At 43.5% G+C, this 21,492-nt stretch overlaps 1 protein-coding gene across 3 annotated transcripts in view; it reads right to left on the reverse strand.

Moving 5' to 3' along the window:
- The window catches only part of STK39 (serine/threonine kinase 39), a 291,842-nt gene that overhangs the window by 159,022 nt on the left and 111,328 nt on the right, over positions 1 to 21,492 (reverse strand). For all 3 annotated transcript variants that reach the window (XM_041722629.1, XM_041722630.1, XM_041722628.1), the window contains exons 9-10: positions 19,438 to 19,486; positions 19,269 to 19,334 (exon numbers count right to left, since the gene is read on the reverse strand). In XM_041722629.1, the coding sequence (XP_041578563.1) occupies positions 19,269 to 19,334; positions 19,438 to 19,486 (115 nt within the window). The remainder of the gene's footprint in view (positions 1 to 19,268; positions 19,335 to 19,437; positions 19,487 to 21,492) is intronic.

Below are 21,492 nucleotides of genomic sequence, written 5' to 3' on the forward strand. Positions count from 1 at the left end.
AAAAGCTGTTTCTTTTTCAAGTCTACCTGGTAATTTTTTATTTTTTGTTGTTCACTCATTTCTATCATTCTGTCCTTTCTTTCTTTACACATTTCATATATGATTATATAAAATGCCTAACACAAATGATTCTAATATATGAACTTGAGAGAATACCTAAATTAGTTATTAATTTCTAATGTATCATTTATCTTTGGAAGAAAGCATTCCTTCAAAGAATATTTGTGTTTCTTTCTGCCGGAGACCAAGAGACAAAATCCTCTTGGGGACATTTTAGCCATCTTTCAAATCTCAGTATTATCAGCGTAACTCAAGAATCTCAGACTCAGGGCAGCCCCAGTGGCTCAGCGGTTTAGTGCCACCTTCAGCCCAGGGCCTGATCCTGGAGTCCCGGGATCGAGTCCCGCATTGGGCTCCTTGCAAGGAGCCTGCTTCTCCCTCTGCCTGTGTGTCTCTGCTGCTCTCTCTCTGTCATAAATTTTAAAATCTTAAAAAAAAAAAAAAAGAATCTCAGACTCAACTTTTAATTTTCAAATGTAAAATATCAACACATGGGTTAAAGAACAGATTAGACACAACTCTCTTCCCTTTGCTGCTCAAGTGCTGATATGCACATTCACCTTCGCATCAATCGTATTTCAACTTCCAGCTTTTTTTCTTTTACCTGAGATCCTTACATACTGACTCTGCTTTCTGTGAACCCAGGAATGCAATATAATCAATGTTTAAAGCAGGATCTAGTTATTGGGAAACTCATTTTATTTATCACATGCACACATTGAGGGGAAAAATACCCTTAGCTAAGCAAAATTCATTCCCCAAAATGAGCTATTTTCTCCTTTTAAATTCAAAAACAAGTTTTTAAGATTTGAATTCCACTTTTAAATTCTTCTAAGGCTCTTGGAATTTAAATATGACATGGAACGTAAAAGCTTTCATTACTCTCAATTCCGAAAGAAAAATTCCTCTCCTCTTTCCCTGCAAATAGTGACAAGAAATAAGAACCTCATTAGATCTTTAATGGAAAAGGGTTGAAAGACATCTGACCCAACTTCCCAGTAGAGACAAAAATAAACTCCATCACATTCATTCATTTGACCAACACCTACTAGGCACCTATCTTATCACACAGTAAACACTGAAGTTAACCACATAGGATGGTCCCTGCTCTTCAATGAATGTACAATCCATTAACAATTCTTCTTCTCACCTATCTTCAGCTTAAGCAATATAAAAAATTAGTACTGAAGTAGGAGCCAAAAGCAGTGATCCAGGTCTTAGTCACTGATCAAAAATCCATTCAGTCTCCATAGGACTCAGTATTTGCTCTCTATACCAGAAGGACAGACAGGTTCAGAGCAGTAGTCTTCAAACTGAATTCTTTGAACTTCTAAACTTTCTTAAATCTCCTGTATCCAAATTTTTGGACTTCCAGATGAGATTTTTTTTATGGTTTGTAGAATCTTAATACTAGGGGATTTGGATGATTTATTTCACAAACCTGTACACCTCATGGCACACACAGAAAACAATAATATTTATACAGCACACTGGGATAATCTACTAAAGCGATTCACAGCAACTGGCTGCAAAATTCCAGTCATCTCAAGCCCTGCTCGGGTGCCCTGAGGAATGAGATCAATATTGTGGCTCACCTGTAACCCACTCACTTTCCACCCCTGTGCTCTGGCCACTGGTTGGGAAGCTCTGGTTGAGATGACAGCTAGGATCTCTTCTAGTCCTTTTGGTCCTTCATGATCTTAATTCCAGTCTATTTTTTTTTTAAAAGACTTATTTATTTATTCATTAGAGAGAGAGAGAAGCAGGTTCCTCACAGGGAGCCTGATGTGGGACTCGATCCCCGGACCCGGGGTCACACCCTGAGCCACCCAGGTGTCCCAATTCCAGTCTATTTAATCTTTGGATAGTTTCCATCATTAGAAACTCTCCTCCTCACCTTACCTCTCTCACTCAGCACTAGGATTTGAAAAAGGCTCATTCACCCAGCTTGCCTCTCTCAAATGTGAGTCTGCCATACACTATCCTCCTATACCACACATCAAAGAAAGTAGTGTTAAAAAGAAACAGTAGGCCCAAAATGAAGTCACTTCTGCTAAACCCCACCAAGATGTACCTAAACTAACTGCAGTTTCAGCTACTCCTTGGAGTGAAATTTTAAACCAATCAGTCTGGAGTTTGCTGATCAACACCAGTGAGGTAATCTCTCTGCTTTTCCCTAAGAGAAAGTGAAATAATCCATTCCTTTTTTTTTTTTAAATTTAGCCATATCTTTATTATAGCAAGGTTACTGATAATATTGAAAGAAATTCATGCAATTTTTCCAAATATTGCTGGCTCTTAGAAACCTGAATTTCTAGAATTTATATTAGTGACATAATTAATTCCAGACCATTTGGTATGGCGCAATCATTAAGAAAGTGGTACATGTGCCAAAGCTGCTTACACCCCAAGATGCAGGCAGTTCCCAGTGCATCCAAGATGACACAGTTTTTTCTGCATCGTTCTTCCAGCAGGTAGAGTAGAATATAGTGATCTTCACTAAAGTCTTACTTTTCTTTTTTTTCCAAATATTTATTTAAATTCTAGTTAGCTAACATTCAATGCAATGTTGGTTTCAGGAGCAGAAATCAGTGGTTCATCACTTACACACAATACCCAGTGCTCATCCCAGTAAGTGCCCTCCTTAATACCCCTCACCCATCTAGCCCGGTCCCCACCCACATCCCTCTATCACACCACACTTTGTTCTCTATCGTTAAGTCACTTATGGCTTGTTTCCCTCCCACTCGTTTTTTCCCCCTTCCATATGTTCATCTGTTTTGTTTCTTAAATTCCTACATACGAATGAAATCATACGGTATTTTGTCTTTCTCTGACTGACTTTGCTTAGCATTAATACACTCTAGCTTCATCCACATCATTGCAAACAGCAAGATTTCATTCTTTTGATGGCTGAGTAATATTCCATACCTATGTGTGTGTACGTGTACACACATATATATTCCATTCTATATATGTGTGTGTGTGTAGGTAAATTTATATATATATAATATTCATATATAATAAATAAATTTTATATATATATTTATATATTATACATATAAATAAAAGTTGGTTGAAAAATAGAGAAAAGCAGCAGATGAAATACAAACATTTTCACTGTCTATGTAATTATAAGGCAGGACTATTAAATAATATTCATCAATCGATAGACATGTGGGCTCTTTCCATGGTTTGGCTATTGTTAATAATGAGGCTATAGGGACGCCTGGGTGACTCAGTGGTTGAGCATCTGCCTTCCACTCAGGTAGTGATCCTGGGGTCCTAGGATTGAGTTCTGCATCAGGCTCCTTGCAGGGAACCAACTTCTTCCTCTGCCTGTGTCTCTGCCTCTGTATCTCATGAATAAATAAATAAAATCTTAAAAAAAATAATGCAGCTATAAACATCGAAGTGTGTGTACACCTTCAAATCTGTATTTTTGTATCCTTTAGGTAAATACATAGTACTGCAATTGCTGAAAACCACAGACCCAAAGTGGACCAAGTCATCAAGCCAGGGCTTACTGCCTAATGAACTGCCAAGTTCCCAAGTCACCAAAGCTTAGCTTACTGCCCTCCCTAACTGCAGTTCCAAACTCCCTCAAAAATGTAGTCTTACCTGGCCAGTCAGGAATTTTCTGGTCAGTACCGATGAGGTCACCTGTCACATGGCTCCTCTCCATCTCCCAAATGAAGATGAAATAATCCACCTAGTGAGACCCCCTGCCCTTCCCTCTAAGGGAAGGTGACCTTGCCTGAAACAATCCTTCCTTGCCTTTTGCCAGTAACTACTTGCCCCACCCTCCTTCCCATAAAAATCTTCCATTTTGCACAACTCCTGAGCATCTCTGTACTTGCTGGATGGGAAGCTGCCCAACTCATGAATTGCTTAATAACGCCAATTAGGTCTTCAAATGTACTGGGCTAAATTTTGTTTTTTAACAGTTCTAACAGATTAATTAATGATATCTGTTCAAAAATACATTAAATGGGGGAGCCGCTCTAATTATAACTTTAAAACCCATAAATAAAGGAAGACGGAAATCCTACAATTAAAATAGAAGTGAACAACCCAGTTCTAAATAAACTTCAGTAAATTGAAGTCCTTAAGGAAACAAGTAAGTCTGCGTGTGCTGGTGGAAGAGCAAGAACAAACAGTTTTATTTGAAGAACAAGGGTTAGCTTCTGGGGCTCTGTGGAGCCGGGAGGAAAGCACAAGGTGAAAATCACTAACCTTAGACGTTAATTTCCTTAAGAAAATAAAAGACAATCCTCTCATGATATTTAAATACTTCTTAGGCTCGCTTGTATAACACATCACTCCTTCCTTATCGAACACTTCCCGATGCACAGTGAGGGAAAGGAAAAGGCGAAAGCATTCATGGACTCCCTGTGATACTACAGACGCTGCATAAGCATCTGATATCTACTGTCACGTGTATTTTTTTTTTTAAGATTTTATTTATTTGAGAGAGAAAGTACGAGCAGGGGAAGCAGCAGAGGGAGAGGGAGAAGCAGATTCCCCACCGAGCAGGGAGCCCCATGCGAGGCTCCAACCCAGGGCCCTGGAATCATGACCTGAGCCGAAGGCAGACACTCAACCGACCAAGCCACCCAGGCGGCCCTCAACTGTCCCATCTGAACACCACAAAAACCCTCAGCAGTTGGGAAGGTGAGGAAATCGAGTCTCAGAGAAGGTGGGTGACTCTCACCCAAGGTCCAAAGCCAGCCAAGGGCCAATGAAGGTTATACTTCTTGAACATCCTCTGCAATGATTCAGGAAAAAAAGAAAAATGAGGCTTCAAACTCTAAAAGCTGTAACTGGTTAAGATCATAAAGGATCTGAACCAGGACACTAGTATGTATCAAAATAAATAAGAATAAAATATAAAAATACAAAAAGAAAAAAGAAAAAAAGAAAAGCTCACCATCCAAAATGCTGATGCTGTCCTTTGCCTGTGGATGCCTGACATTACCAACACTGGCCACAGCACCAACACCCAACCCTGGACCTCCACGCAAACACTCAAACACCATAAATCAAGGGATGGTGAAAACGGCTGGACCACTTCTCAGGCTGGCAGCTGTTTATCATTTGTTTGCTCTGGACACAGAGATTGCAGTGCCAGAAAAATGGGCAAAAATACCTCATCACGCGGCACACTTAGCCCATTCTTCACACTGAAAACAAGTCCTTCTCTCAGAGCCAGCTGCAGAATGGTAGGGCTCCCCGCAATCTTCACCACCGATGGCTCTCTCCTAACGGCATTTAATGGCCCTATGGGTTCAGGACCCCAAGCTGGGACCTCCATAATGGGCTCCCTATTGATTAGCTTTTAGTACATGGTTCATTCTAGTCTCTCCTACAGTTACTGAAAGTCTCAAGGTCGCAAAACTACCAGAAGACCCAGGATGCTCTCCACAATAGTTAACTGAAGAGCTAGGAAAAAAGTGAAATAAAATAAACATACATGGATAACATTTCAATACCAAAAATTGGATAATAATATTAAATACTGTATGTTAGGCAGCTAAAAATATGCATGTGTGTGTGCATGTGTGAGTAATATATTCTTACACAGATGACAGACCTGAGACTCAGGTCAGGAACACATCCCAACAAAATCAGCTACGTCGTATGCAACATGTTCAATCCAGTATGGTTAACAGTAAAAAACGGGAAACAATCTGGAACACCTGGGTGGCTCAGTGGTGGCGCGTCTGCCTCTGCTCGGGGCGTGATCCCATTGTCCCAGGATTGAGCCCCGCATCGGGCTCCCCCCAGGGAGCCTGCTTCTCCCTCTGTCTGAGTCTCTGCCTCTCTCTGTGTCTCTCATGAATAAATAAATAAAAGTCTTTAAAAAAAATGGAAACAATCTAAATTCGTCAAGAAAGAGCTGATTATCAGTTATGGTCACTCTTGTAGTAGAACATTATGCAGCCACTAAACATCCCTTCGTATGTTTAAGTTTCCTGACACAAAGAGATGCCCACAGGTATCTTAAATGAAAATGCAGGTGGATCACAGAACAAGGAACACAGCACGGTTCCAATTCTGCTTTCTGGAGAAGTGACTCTTTGACCTGAAAGTGAGGTCGGCTGAAGAAGGAGCAGACTAACACTTCAGCGCAGGAGCCTTGGGCAAACAGACACATGGAGAATGGGGGGTGGAGAACAAAAGTCTTAAGGATGAGGAAGCGACTAGATCATGGCAAGCACTGGAGGCCCAATTCAGGATTCGCTTTTCACCCTAGAGGATCAATGAGAAGCACTTCACAGCTGAGCCAGGGCAGGGTGGGGGTGGTTGGCTGAGGCTCAGGGTTACCCCGTCAGCAAGTGGTGGAGTCAGGGTCTGCCTGGGGCCTGAGGTTGCCAAGCTTGGACTTACCTTCTAGCACCAGACCCTTGTGGATCCCAACTTCCCGACCCCAAGCTCCTCCTTTTGGGCCTTTTCTACCTCTTTCTAGGCTTGGAATCTCACTTTCCTCTTCCCACCTCCTCCTACTTTCTACAGAGTCGCAGAGAAAGCTCACCTCTTAATACTCTGTCCTTATCCCCTAAGGGAACCCTTCCAGACTCATTAAGACAGGACCTTTCCAGTTCCTCCCCAACCAAATTCTATCAACCAACAAAGTAGTTGCAAAACAGCCAAAACAAATTCACATGGCCTTTTAAATTTGGATAAAGACTGTTATTTTAATTTCTTAGCTCTGTGACTACTTTGTAAGTTGTACAAGGACTCCTTTCCTTACTGTATGTGAGAAAAAAAATTAAAAGTTATTACATGCTCTTCTAAATGAGTATTTGAATTTGTGAGAAGTAATTTAACGGGAAGCCTAGAAAATCCTATACCAAAGTACAACTTTAACTGCACTTCTGGAATTTTAATTTGTTTTAAAACTAATTTAATTTCAAAGTAAAAAGAAATTATAAAATATATATATATATATTTTTTAATAAAATATATACATTAAACACACACACACACACACACACACACTGGCCTTTCTTTAAAAAAAAAAAAGAGTACAGTAAAACAATGCATCATTATTACATCAATCAAATTTGATAAACATAGAACAAGCACAGCCCCCCCACCACGACACTTGATTTTTAAAGCATGTATACCATGCCCTCTGCTGGCCTCACCACACCTCCTGAATGGCCACAGTGTAACAGGGCAGGGAGGAAGAAAGGTAAAAGTCCTGGATCCCTTCCACCGGTATGGACTTCTTCCTTTCCCAATTGTGTGCAAAAGTTCCATTACTTTCTATCTCCGCACGTCCCCTGCTCCAAAATGTCATACACACTTTAAAGACTTACGGGATCATGATCTAAAGAGTTAAGCTTAAATTGTTCCCCTTACACGAGGGGATATGTAAGAGGCAATCCAAAATTAGAGAGTAGTGAAAACTAATTTAAATCTAGTTTCAAAATATCTTCCTAATTAGATGTGGCTTCCGGTGATAGGAAAACTTATGTACAATCCTGTCTGGGAAAAGAAAATGACAACACAGAATATGCTGAGTGCCAGGGACCAAGCTTTTCTGCTGTCAGATAATCCAACATGCGGAGTGTGTGTTAGGTAATAAAATCTAACCATTCCACTTCGTGATAAGGGGGCAAAGGTGAGTCAAGCTGAGTGGTTCATCCAAGACTCAGCAAATGTGAGATGACAAAGGATGTTAAACTAAAAGGTGACAGTCTCTGAGTCCCAGACCTGAAATACAAGAAAATAACACTAACTGAAAAGACTTCTCAACTCCTCTCCTTTCACACTACAAGATTTGCTTTGCCTCCCCTCACGCTCTCGCATCAACTCCCGTGAAAGCCATCATCATGACTTTGCAATCTCACTTCCTAAACTTCAATTCCAGATGGACCAAGATACTGGCCTGGGCACTGGGAACACGGGAATAGTATGGCACTGTCCCTGCACCTAGGGAGCTCAGTCTGGTACGGAAAGCAAAAGCGTCGGGAGGGTAATTGCAAATGACAGTAAGTACAACACGGGAATTATGCCCCAGGTACAGAAGCGGTACTGATGGAAGACTGAGGAAGCAACTGGATTCAGGGGGGATGGTATTCTGCAAGGGTGCATCAAGGGTGAGGTGGTGAGTAGCCGAAGGCAAGGCTGGAGGACTGCCCCAAACACATGACGTGGGAGCCTTGCCTGGTCCGCATCCTACAAGTGCATGGACCTCACCCTATCAGTGGCAGGAACCTGGAACTTGCCTATAATTGGCAAGAAGACACTGAATGGCTTTGAACCAGAAAGAAGGGTACGATCGATCCATCACGTCGGAGCTTTGACAAGATCAAAAAAGAATCATAAAAAACTAGCTTTTATGCTAGTGATGCTGCAACTGCAGCCAAATTCCGTTCCATTCTTTCTGGTTCATCTACTTTTATTATTTTTTTATTTTTTTATTTTTTGGTTCATCTACTTTTAAAAGCCATGGTATGGGAGAGCGAGCTGGAAAGGTGCTAAAGGCAAACCGCCTTGATGGGAGTCAGTACCTGGTACGTCGTCGGTGATGCTCAGCGAGCCCTCGATCGAGCAGGCAAGCAGGCTCGGGGACTGCCCTCGGCACGTGTACGCCAATTAGAGCTTGATGCACACAAGCCTTTGAAAAAGTTAGCAAATTTCCCCAAGGCAAAAACGAAGCATGGAAAGCATTTGAACAAAATCTAACTGGATGTGAAATAAGGCCACTGGTTCTGCCAAAGCCTTTCCAGTAAAAGGAAAACAATCAATTCTCCGCACACTAAAGTTGCGGGGTCTTTGTGCAAACGGGGTCTTTCGCAGTATTTTCAGAATGTATGTCATTATTTTTAAATTCCCAAAACTGGGTCTCCAAGATCTGTAAAAGTCTTCAACTCTCTTGAGCAACTGGTACCTTTCAAAGATACCTCGATCTCAGAACACAGACATTCCCCGAAGGGGGGCCGCCGGGATGAGCGAATCACTACTCTACCGTGGATCCTTTCTGCTCTAGCCAATGTCACCAGAAAGAGGCCACTTACCCAAAATAGATACAGGTTTTGGGTTTTTAAAAAAAAAAAAAAACTTAAAAACTTAAGTTTTATTTATTTGAGAGAGAAGAGAGTGCGTGGGAGGAGCAGAGGAAGAGGGACAAGCAGACTCCATGCTGAGCTTGGAACCTGACAAGGGCTGGATCCCAGGAGCTGTGAGCTCACAACCTGAGTCGAAATCAAAGTCATCGCTTGACCCACTGGGCCACCCAGGGGCCCCAAAATACATGCAGCAGATACAAAATATCTCAACTCAATTCACCAATCGAATTGAAAGTAAATTATGATGCTTCTTCCCCTTGTTCTTTCCTCTACCCTCACCTCTGCCTGGTTCACCCCCAGCACAGGCACAGCAGGCAAGATGCGAAAGGAAGAAACTTGTGACCGCAGTGATTCTATGGGCGGCCGAGCAGGCAATCCCAGGCCACGGGCTCCTCCACCAACTATTCCGACAGCACCCCCTAGTGACCAAAAGCACTTTTCTGAACAGATGAACTCTACATTCTCAAAGGGCTAAACCGAACATTTAAAATGTAAAACTAATGTAAACTAATGCAAACATTAATGAGTTTACACCCTGGGAACATCTGTCCCAGTTAAAAGCCATAATTTCAACCTCTCTGGACAACTTTTCTCAGCATTAACATAGGAAAAATAACCTCCTCAACCACCAGAGTGCGTCTCCCTTTGAGCGTGTGAGCTCCTCCGTAAGACAGGTTACCAACAGGTGCACCTGTTTCCAAACAAGAGGAAGGGGAGACACAGTAATAGGAGAACATGCAGCATCAGGCCTACCTGAACCACGAGGAGTACTTTATGTTAAATCCAGACTATAAAGGTCTGTTCACTTCTTCATTGTTATCATATGCTTTGACTCCCTCTTTCCTGTTTCCCCGGCTTTACGGAGAACTGTGGCAACCCAGGAACCTTCTAGAAACAGCCTGCAACCACCCAGGACCGTATTAATTTGAACTAAAATACCAGGAGATCTTTAATCTCGTTTTCACAATTGAGATTTTTGTTTTTGACATGAATTCTGGAAAATACATATGTTAGATTACTTTGGTTAATAGAAAATGCAATTTGAAGGAAGAATAATGAGACCTTTGCCCTTCACTCCCTACCCAGTAAAAAAAAAAAAAAAAAAGGGACCCTGGCTGACTACGGCACCTGGCGGGCACCTGGCACTCCTGGCTCGGTAGGTACCTAACATGCTTTGATTCCTCTTCTCCAAGTCTGAGAGCTTCCACAAAGCCAAAAACTTTGGCTCAGGTCGCGGGCCACAGCCACGCGGATATGAAGCCCTTCACCGCCCTCTACTGGTCAGCCTGGGAACACCGCTAAAATCCGGCAGCCAGCATGTGAAACCACTTCATTTATTCTCTGGTTTCTTGATAACCTATAACCTTCAATAACTTGTAAACTAGTTATAGGATTCCAGGAGGGGGGTGGAAGCAACTGTGTGGAAATTCAAAGTCATTCTCCCTCTTCATGGACTAAACTGGGAGGTGAGCTGGCTTCGTGCCGCCTCCACACGGCAGGGTGCTGGGGGCCAACCTGGGTCTGCCACCCCAAGGCCCCCGAACCACGAGCTGTTCGTGCTCTTTCCCACTCGTGCTTCAAAAGAGGTGTTCTTTGCAAAAAGCCGGTCTTGATACCCTGGCTGTCCTATTACTCAGGCCTTCACAGCCAGGGACGTGCACCAAGTGTCCAGCAGGGTGCACGGCCGTACACAGCTCTCCTGTGCCCACCGAGCCCCATCCACCCTTCGGCCCTGGCTGTACACGGCCACGGTCACGGCCACAGTCACGGCAGGCCCTTCTCGGGGGTACCGAGCGCAGCTGCAGCCCGGCCATGAAACCGTTACAAAAACAATCATGACATTAAAACTCTAGTATAAAGATAATAAAATAAATAAAATAAAATAAAATAAAACTCTAGTATACAGAGCAATAGGTGTGGTTAGAGTAATAAAAACTCACTAGGATCATGATCATAACTAGGGCCGTTTGTCATTTTGTACCAACCAACCACCGTGGCACCGCCTCCCGGGCTTTCCCGAATTCCGTCCCCAAAAGCGCAGGAAGCTGTCCTTCCTCCTCATTTCTCGAAGGAGCTCCCGAGCTCCCGGCGGGTCGCGGCAACTGCCCACGCTCCCCGACTCCCGCTGGCCACGTCCCTTCCCTTCTGAACATCCAGGCCTTTCCATCCCCGGCTGGGACCCCGGCACACCTGCGGGCCTACAGAGACGCTCCTGGCACCTCCTAGTGCCCATGATGGCACGCGTGGAGTGACAGGCCAGTCGCGGAGGATGACAAAGGTACCCCCTCTCCCTACGTCGGCTACCTCACGCTGCCCAGCCATCCAAATTTCCTTCCCATGCTCTCTCCCTCTTTGCTTCCTTCTGAGGTATGATGGGCTGGAAAAGAGCACAGAAGCAGAGGTAAGAACAGCCTCCAAGGCACCGTGCGACTTGTCAGGCAGGTGACCCCACACTGTGACCTGTCAAGTGTAAGGGCAACATCTACCCGGCCTGTCTTCGAACACAGCTGTTTAGAACGAACAAGGGCGCAGACGTGACGCTGAGCTCCAGGCCCTACGTGGGTACCAGCTGATGCGGATCGGATTCTGACTGCGCTTTGGCCTCGGCAAACAGGCCCGGTGCTGCTTCCTCGTGGGAGAGCCCGCAGCCCGCAGCCCGCAGCCCGCAGCCCGCAGCCCGCACCGTGACGGGGCCGGAAAAACCCCGGGGAAGACGTGCGAAGGGGCGATTGCCATGAAATCATGGTTGTCATCGTTCTCCCTCTCCCTCTGTAGGCTTCCACCGGCTTCTGCATCTCGTCCAAAGCAACAGCAAGAGGGAAATAATATTCACCACCCACCCCACCTGTCCTGCTACCAGGACTCTTTCCTCACTCCCTATCTCACCACGTACCTCAAACATGTCCTTTCTGCAGCCACAATAATCATTCCCTTATTTTTGTAAAGATTATTTATTTATTCATGAGAGACAGAGAGAGACAGAGACAGAGACAGAGATGCAGGCAGAGGGAGAAGCAGGCTTCTTGCAGGGAGCCCGTTGCGGGACTCGATCCCAGACCCCAGGATCACGACCTGAGCCGAAGGCAGATGTTCAACCACTGAGCCTTATTCTAATCATTCCCTTACTGACACGATAGAGCAGCCTGTGCTGGGCTGAGCTCACAATGTGTCAAACACGGCGCTAGACGAGCTGCAGAGATCATCTCTCACCGTCATGGCAACGCACCGTCGGGTGTCCTTGGCTCCATTGGACAAGACCAGGCTCAGAGAGATTAGCCAGCTCACCCAGTGAAGGACACAGATCCAGCTACTGCTGTTTCCAGACCAGGTACGGAGGCTGGAGCAGCACGAGCAACACCATTCCCACTTCCTCCCTAAATCTAAACATTATATACTGGCCAAGGGTTCCCTGTCTGAAAGACTGCTTAGAAAACAGAGGGAAATCCTATCGTTAATATCCTATGCATGTTCAACCACAGTGACATAAAGCACAAATGTTTTCCTTGAAAAAAGACTAATGACCCTGTGCAGTAAATACATTCACTTTATCTTTTAATGTTTAATATAATATAATGAGAGAATGTAATATTAATGAATTCCTCGCATTAGGAAGTAATTGTGTTTATCACAGTCAAGAGGCTGGCAGGTGCCACCTTAAGTGTGTGATCAAAGTTAACATCACAAGTAAAGGCATCAATCAACATCACGTGCCTCTCAACATGATACATGAAGAACACAGCACCATCCCAAGGTATTCCCGTCAGAAAATGCATAAACTAAATCTAATCACAAAGAAATATCAGACAAACCCAAACTGGAGCACCATCCTATAAAATAAGTGGCCTACAGTCTTCAAAAATGTGACTATTTCAGGATCCCTGGGTGGCGCAGCGGTTTGGCGCCTGCCTTTGGCCCAGGGCGCGATCCTGGAGACCCGGGATCGAATCCCACATCGGGCTCCCGGTGCATGGAGCCTGCTTCTCCCTCCGCCTGTGTCTCTGCCTCTCTCTCTCTCTCTGTGACTATCATAAATAAATAAAAATAAAAAAATATTATAAAAAAAAAATGTGACTATTTCTATAAAAGAAAAATAAAAACGATTCCAGATTAAAGAAGACTAATGAAGACAACAACTAAGTGATTCTGAATTGGATTCTGGGCCAGACAAATGACAAACTGGCAAAACCTGCTTAAGATCCGAACTTGAATAATAGTATTATGGCGACGTTAACTTCCTGATTTTGATAATTATACTGTTAGGTAAAAGAATGCCCTTGGTTTTTAGGAAATATGCACTGAAATATATATATATATATATTTTTTTTACTGAAGTATATTTAAAGACAAAGTACATCATGTCAATAGATTTGAAATGTTTTCAAAGACAGTGAGAAATTTTTTGTGCTATTTCTGTAAACTTTTGAAGCTTAAAATTATTTCAAAATAAAAAGTGAAAAGAAAAAGGACAAATCATGAACATACATTAAGTATCAAAGAAGGGCACCCCCGGTGACGCAGCGGTTTAACGCCGCCTGCAGCCCAGGGTCTGATCCTGGAGACCCTGGATCAAGTCCCGCGTCAGACTCCCGCTTCTCCCTCTGCCTGTCTCTGCCTCTCAGTCTCTCTCTCTCTCTATGAATAAATAAATTTAAAAAAATACTTACTAAAAATTTTTTTTAAAAAAGTATCAAAGAAATATGAACTGTAATATCCCTATATCCCTCCCCACTTATTCCTAAGCACATAAGAAAATCAAATGAAGCCGACTCCCTGGGTCCTTAATGTGAAGTCAATCTTATAAGCCTGATACGAGAAATTCAGAGGCCCACAAATACTACTACCCTGCTTTTTCCAGTTCACAGTGGTTCCATCGAATTGCAGCAGTGATACAGTAGCTCTTTCATTCTTTGCTTCCTTCCTTCTTTCTTTCCCTCTTTCTGTTTTTTTTTTAATTTTTATTTATTTATGATAGTCACAGAGAGAGAGAGAGAGAGAGAGAGAGGCAGAGACACAGGCAGAGGGAGAAGCAGGCTCCATGCACCGGGAGCCCGACGTGGGACTCGATCCCGGGTCTCCAGGATCGCGCCCTGGGCCAAAGGCAGGCGCCAAACCGCTGCGCCACCCAGGGATCCCTCCCTCTTTCTTTTTAAATAGGTTCCACACCCCACGTGGAGCCCAACATGGGGCTTGAACTCACGACCCTGAGATCAAGACCGCAGCTGAGATCGAGAGTCAGACGCTTAACCAACTGAGCCACCCAGGCACCCAACTCTTTCTGATAGTGACTAATCAATTTCGAACTTCTTAACTTCAAAATTGAGAAAATTCAAACAAAAATCCTCCAGTGATCCCTCTTCCCATGAAAACATAACCACCACCATAAAAAGAACTGCGTATTGCATTTCCCCACTTCATCCCTTCTCTGGCCAATATGCTTTTTGGCTAAGCAGTCAGCATTTGGATATCTGTGGATGCCCTTGGCCCCTTTCCTGGCATCGGTGAGTTTTAGCTACAGAAAGTGTATCAACAGGAGTGTGAACTGAACGTGGTGACTCAAGATGCACATCATTAACCGAAAGCAGAGACACCAGCCGACTCTGACACTTAGATGCTCCTAGGGAAAATGCATACAGCCCTAAGCATCCGCATGCAAGTTTAGCAGAATGCTTTATACTCTGTCCCATTCAGTGAACCCAGTAGTGGAACAGCACATGCTCAAGCTCTCAAACCCCTAAAGATGGCTGGGGACAGGCCCCTAAAAAGTCATGTGAGGCGGAGTGATGGCTACGAAGCCTTTTCTCATGCACGAGGATAAGTGAAAAGTCGAAAAGAAATGATAGCTATACTTAACCTTGTTCTCAAGGGTCATGATCTGCACGTTCTCATTTAGAACTCCCAGAATGTCTTGTGGCCCAAGAAAATCAAATCTCTTTACCTGTCACCACATGCCTGAGGTCCAACAGCATTTCCATTTCACAGACAGAAAAATTAGGGCAAAAGAAAATCAATTTGATCCCCAAGCAACACTGTCTGTCAGGGGGAGAAAACCCAAAAGGACCAGATACTCTGCTTTCAGAAAGAAGACAAATATCTCTGATTTCTGCAATGACCACACACATACACACACACGTACACAATCATTGTATGCCGCTAAATTACCAGGAAAGCCACACTGGTCTATTTTTTTTTTCCTGATTTAGAAGAATCAATCTGGATGAAGACAAGATCACCTACCCACATGGAATTCCATGGCCCCCAAACAGTGCTTCACATTCTGGCCAAACATGAATCTGACAGGCGTCTACCTCACACGCCAAAGGACAGCACTGGCGGGCTCCCTGGGGCTTCTTGAAAGCAGCTATAACTGGCCCCTCTCTCTTTTAAAGATGAGAAATATTCATATTTTAAAAAACACACATATTGAAAAATTATCTCTTAATTTTTGTTACCATAAGGGAGGAGAAGCAGACACTGTTGCTTATGACAACAAATTTCCAATCGACACAAGTTGCCTAAATGTACAGAGAGCTGATCAACAGGCCCAGCTGTCATGTAAACAACAGTATATCAATAGACTGTCTGTTTTGACTTTTAAAACAACAAACCAAGGAGACAAAAATCAAGGGACCGGAAGCAACAAGTAGCATCTGAAGAACAGATGTACACCAGGAAACCAGAGTGTGACCAACCAGGAGGCGCCACAGCAAACAGGAAAGTAAGCAGCTGAGTAGATGTCAATAGTAGGTATCAATAAAGAAAAGTCCAAAAATGGATGACACAAATAACACAAAGACTCCCCTGTACCAACTTGCAAGTTGAATTTACTTACGTGCTGTAAGAGCCTAAGACAAGCAAAGACATCCTATGACAAAGGTTTCCAATGCTCATGGTGACTGAAATAATATTTACTTCCACGTGGCCAAGCCTGCCAGAGAAGTTTCAAGCAAGGAACAGCTTCCCAACATCATGCACCCCACACGGGGAGAAAGGTCTGCTGTTAACAGGAATCCTAGGAACAGGTGTACACCCAGCATTTTGGGTGCGTAAAAACCAGAGCTTAGGATGGCCGTTCCTTGGTATACGCAAGCCGAAGAGTTCACTGGGTTAGCAAACATTTGTGGGCACTTGCTATGAGAGAGACATGCGCTGTGATCGATATTCTGGTCAGCATACCTCCCATGGAACCGATGGGCAAGGAATGGGGTGAGGCTGAGAGCCTAAGCGCGCTTGGAAACGAGAATGAGAACAGGAAAACAGCAGAACTTAATGAAACAAGCTACAGCTATAGAGCAAGAATGATATTACCATCGGCTCCTCTTTCCTAGAAGACATTTAAAGAATTAATTAATTTTTTAAAAAGATATTATTTATTTATTCCCGAGAGATACAGAGAGAGGCAGAGACACAGGCAGAGGGAGAAGCAGGCTCCATGCAGGGAGCCCGATTCGGGACTCGAACCCAGGACCCGGGGTCATGCCCTGAGCCGAAGGCAGACGCTCAACCACTGAGTCACCCAGGCACCCCTAAGGAATTAATTTATATTCTCCCTTTACTCTTCTCTGTGACTGAGATGTGTAGACATTTTCCATTCAAAGGGATGGACGACAAAACAAGCCCAGAGGTTTAAGTCTAAAATCCAGGAGCAAGTAAACGGCAAAAGACATGCTTGAAAAATCACATCTCTCCAAATTCTAGATACTTATTGTTTAAGATACGTGCAAAATGGGGTTTGGAGCGCCGAGCACACTAATGTGCAAGAAATAATTTAAATATCTTTTTTTAAAAGAAAGAAAATAAAGCTGGAACATGAAGAGCTTCTTCATTTTCTCAAAATGATAGAGTTTCAAGGAAAAGTACACGCTGGTGAGGAAAGTATAGGTGGTTCACTTGAGCTGGAGTGCACAGCATCAGGCTGGAAGTTGAAACGGTGCCAGGAATTCAAGGCTAAGGAGGTTGCCCTTTATTTGATAGGAACTTTATTTTTTCATTTATGTGTTCTTGGGGTTGCTTTCGTTTAATTTTGGGAACTACTTTTAAACAATGAAGTGACATGACCAGAGAGTTAATCTGGCAACAACACCTACAACAGATCAGAAAGGGGGAGCAGAATGGAGGGATTGCAACTGTCTGGCCAAAGCCAGGAGGAGAAGGTTCCAAGCACTGTGCTAGAGGACTCGGAGAGGGGCTAGACGGGAAGGACACAGGGGCAACGAGGCCTCAAACACAAAAATAATCCCAGCGCCCTGAGGTCGGGTGACTCAGCCAGAAACACAGAACACAGGAAGATTAGGTTTGGGAGGGCAGGGAACCCCCTTGGAAACTACACCTCAGAGGCCGCCAGGCCGCTTGACAGGGCTGGTGGGGTGGGGGTGGGGGGCTGCAGCTCTGGGGAGAAAACAGGCCTTGCACACCCCCTCCAGGGGAAGAGCTACCAGACGAGACCAGACAAAACTAGCAGAACAAGTCGAGACCAACAAAACTGTTCTCTGGGGATGACACAAACAGAAGAAGGCAACGCTTCCTAACAGCATTTTCCAACTCTGGCTAACACTTTAGGTGCCTGAGCGAAGCCCCATGCCAGGCTCGCCCAGCCCAGGGAGTCTCTCCTGGGTCCTCCTTGGGCCTTCTGTGCAGAGCCCTCAGACTGTGGTCGGGCCCTGGTACTTTCTGTTGCCTCAAACTGAAGCTTTAGCTTTCCTGGGCCGCCCCTTGAGATGTGCCACTCTGATGGACCGTCCGCCAAACTTTCCCTTTTCCCTCAGAAACATCCCGCAGACCAGCCCTGGCTCTGGTCTACGCAGTCAACACAGCAATCCCCCAGCCGCCACACGGGCCCACAGCCCAAAGAACTCTGCTGGGCCCCAGGAGGGCCCTCGGACACCGGGACAGAGAGGGTCATTTCTTAAAAACTACTTCCAAATTCGCTTCAAACAATATGAAGACACCTGCTAAATGAACTCCATACAGAATGTTTTAGAAAAGGCAATGTCTGGAATTAACATTCAGAGTTATTACTTAACCAAGGCATCATGAGATGCAATCCCTGATGCATATTTCTCTGCCAGTTTTATTTCAGAGCATACAACTCAGATTTATATCAGCTTTCCCCATAACTATTAAATATAAAAGGGGGAAGGGGAGGAAGAGAACCTTAACCTGTCTAAATCTGTGATTACATAAATATTTTTTATTTTAAATATCTAGCATAATTTTAAAACCAAATGAAACCAAACCAGAGGTTAAACTGTTAGGTTTCACACCATAATGAAATCAGTAACTACAAATAAATAAAACTCTGGATAAATACATAAACAAATACAGTCACACACCATCTAAAGAATCTAAAACCAAGAATGGAAAGTTTTTCAGATAATCATTAACATAATTTAGTTAACATACGGTAAATTACAAGAGGGGCCAGGGTCTGTTATAAGGAAAAGATGGATATCCCACAGATACTCAAGATAACCAATAAATCGGGATCCCTGGGTGGCGCAGCGGTTTGGCGCCTGCCTTTGGCCCAGGGCGCGATCCTGGAGACCCGGGATCGAATCCCACATCGGGCTCCCGGTGCATGGAGCCTGCTTCTCCCTCTGCCTATGTCTCTGCCTCTCTCTCTCTCTCTCTCTCTGTGTGTGTTACTATCATAAATAAATTTAAAAAAAATTTAAAAAAAAAAAAAGATAACCAATAAATCTGTAAATGAAATCAGAGTTGAAAAAATGACCATTAAAAACAAACTGGGGTTTTTGTTTCGTCATTTCAAACTGTTTAAAAATGACTTGCTCCTCTTCTGTGAAATTTCCAAAGGAAAGATACTCAAGGCTCTTTCCTCTCCAGTGTCCCAGGCTCATCACAATCCCCTCTCCCCTCTGACCCTCTTTGAGCAAAGCTGATAAATGGAAAAATGAAATCATTCAAGCTGTTTCCACCAACAAATAACAGCAAGCCGGAGATACCTGAAAGGCAAAATTCATCTCTCTGAGGAATCACTAATCAGATAACCTCTGAATAACGCATCCTGAGTATGTGGCATTCTTTTTCCAGTGTTTCTGTGGGTCTCATTTCCCTGGGTGGGGGGCAGTGGGGAGCAGCCCTTGCTGGGTCACAAAGGCTAGTGGTGCTTACCTTTTTGGCTCTTTGGGCTATGTCTGGGGTTCTTGTAAGCAGCTTTTCAATCAGGTACTCTCTGTTCTGAAAAACAAATGTTCCCAACAGTTCAACACCAAATATCATACGCAGAAATTCATAGTGATTTCAAAATAGCAGATTTATGTGGGTTTTTTAAGCATGTTACCTTGGCTTTCTGGAAGAATTTGCATTTTAAAAGTTCTGCGGCTGTGGGCCTGAAAGATCAATAATAAATTAGAGTTGAAACAATGACCACTCAATAAATACACTGCCTTGACGAAACAACCAAGTTCCAGAGTATTTCTGGATAACCAGTTTCAGGAATAGCAAAACCAGAAACTAAATTAAATCATAAACGGGCTCTAAATAAAACCAGGGCTGATTTTCCAGTTCTTTCCAAATACCCCTACTGCAAAACACATAAACTCCTGTAAGTTAAATATTTGGGGCATGATCAATTTTCCACCCTTCATCTTTACACCTCACTAAGTGAATTCAGTCTTTCTGAAAGGTGGCAGACTGACATGTCTGTGAGCTAAATTCCTGTATTTATTAAGAAGCTTTGCAAGGTGCAATATGACCCTGTCAAAGAAATTATAGTCTACAGAGTTCTATGATTCCCCAAGAACAGCAGTTACTGCAAGGTGTCCACATCATGTGGACAAGCTCTGTCTGCCCACTGAGGGATCCTGTCTCAATTGTATATGCCCCACTTGTTTTCAGGCGGAGGTAAATGCGATGGTGATTCATAAAATGCAAACTCCTGTAAAAGCATTACCGGACTGGTCTGATTGTCTCCTCCTGGTGCCATTTATCTTGTTTTTCTACCCTGGATTTCCTATAAACTAAAAATTAGGTCTAAAAACTTGACTAGGAGGCACGTAGGGGGCTCAGCAGATGAGCGTCTGCCTTCGGCTCTGGTCGAGATCCCGAGGTCCTGGGATCAAGTTCCGTGTCGGGTTTCCCTCGGGAAGCCTGCTTCTCCCTCTGCCTGTGTCTCTGCCTCACTCTGTGTCTCCTGTTTTTTTTTTTTTTTTAGTATTTTATTTATTTATTTATTCATGAGGGACAGAGAGAGAGAGAGAGAGAGAGAGAGAGAGGGGCAGAGACAGGCAGAGGGAGAAGCAGGCCCCATGCAGGGAGCCTGACGTGGGACTCAATCCTGGGTCTCCAGGATCACGCCCTGGGCTTGAAGGCAGGTGCTAAACCGCTGAGCCACCAGGGCTGCCCTCTGTGTCTCTTGTGAATAAATAAAATCTTTTAAAAATAAAAGTAAAAAAAATAATAATAAAATAAAATAAAATAAAAATAAAAATAAATTAAAAAAAAATAAAAACCTGACCAGGCTGCATGAAGCATGTGGGGCAAGGAATGCTTCATAGATTGGACACCATGCACTCCTCCTACTGTATATCAGAAGCACATAATGTTAGGTTATCTCACTGGGAGTGATGCCAAGTTTTAACCAATGATCCCCTGCCCTGAGACCTCTCCACTGTAAAGGTATCCTGTGGGGTAACACTGTGGCCTTGTAGGAGTGTTCTATTCCCTAAGGGTTTCAGCCTCTTTGTCTTAAATAATTATTTCAGAGCAGATAGTAGAATGCTGATTTTCTACTTCTATTATTCCTTCCACATCTATTAACTAGCATTCTTCCATATAGGACAGCTTCCTTCCTCAATAGTTTTCCTTCTAAAACAAACAGCCAAGCAGATAGAATCAGATACCTCTAGACTAGAAGATAATCATCAAGACAACTGTCCTGCTCTCTTCAAAAAGTCAGTGTCATAGAGGAAGAGGAGAGAAGTAAGAGGACTGTTGCAGATTAAAACAGACTTAAAGAAACAAAACCAAATGCCGTAAGTGACCCTTGTCTAAATCCTGCCATTGGAAGGGGAAAGGGGAGGAGCTATAAAAGACATTCGGAAATAACTAGATATAGGTGAATATGCTGGGTATGAAGGACATTTTAAGGAATTACTGGTTATTTTCTTAGGTGTGGAAAGGTATTGTGGTTATACAGGAACATGTTTTTAGTTGTAGGGAAAGCAAGCTGGAACATTAAGTCTGTTACTTTCAAACTGTTCAGCAAATAAAATCTGGGTAAGTAGATACAGCAGATATGAAAAATGTTCATGATTGTTGCATCTAGCTGGTACCATAGAAGGAAACACTGTACTGTTTTTTCACCCTTTTCTGTGTATTTAAATTTTTTCATAAT

The sequence above is a fragment of the Vulpes lagopus genome, chromosome 11, assembly GCF_018345385.1.
Source record: "Vulpes lagopus strain Blue_001 chromosome 11, ASM1834538v1, whole genome shotgun sequence".
In the NCBI taxonomy this organism is placed as follows: Eukaryota; Metazoa; Chordata; class Mammalia; order Carnivora; family Canidae; genus Vulpes; species Vulpes lagopus.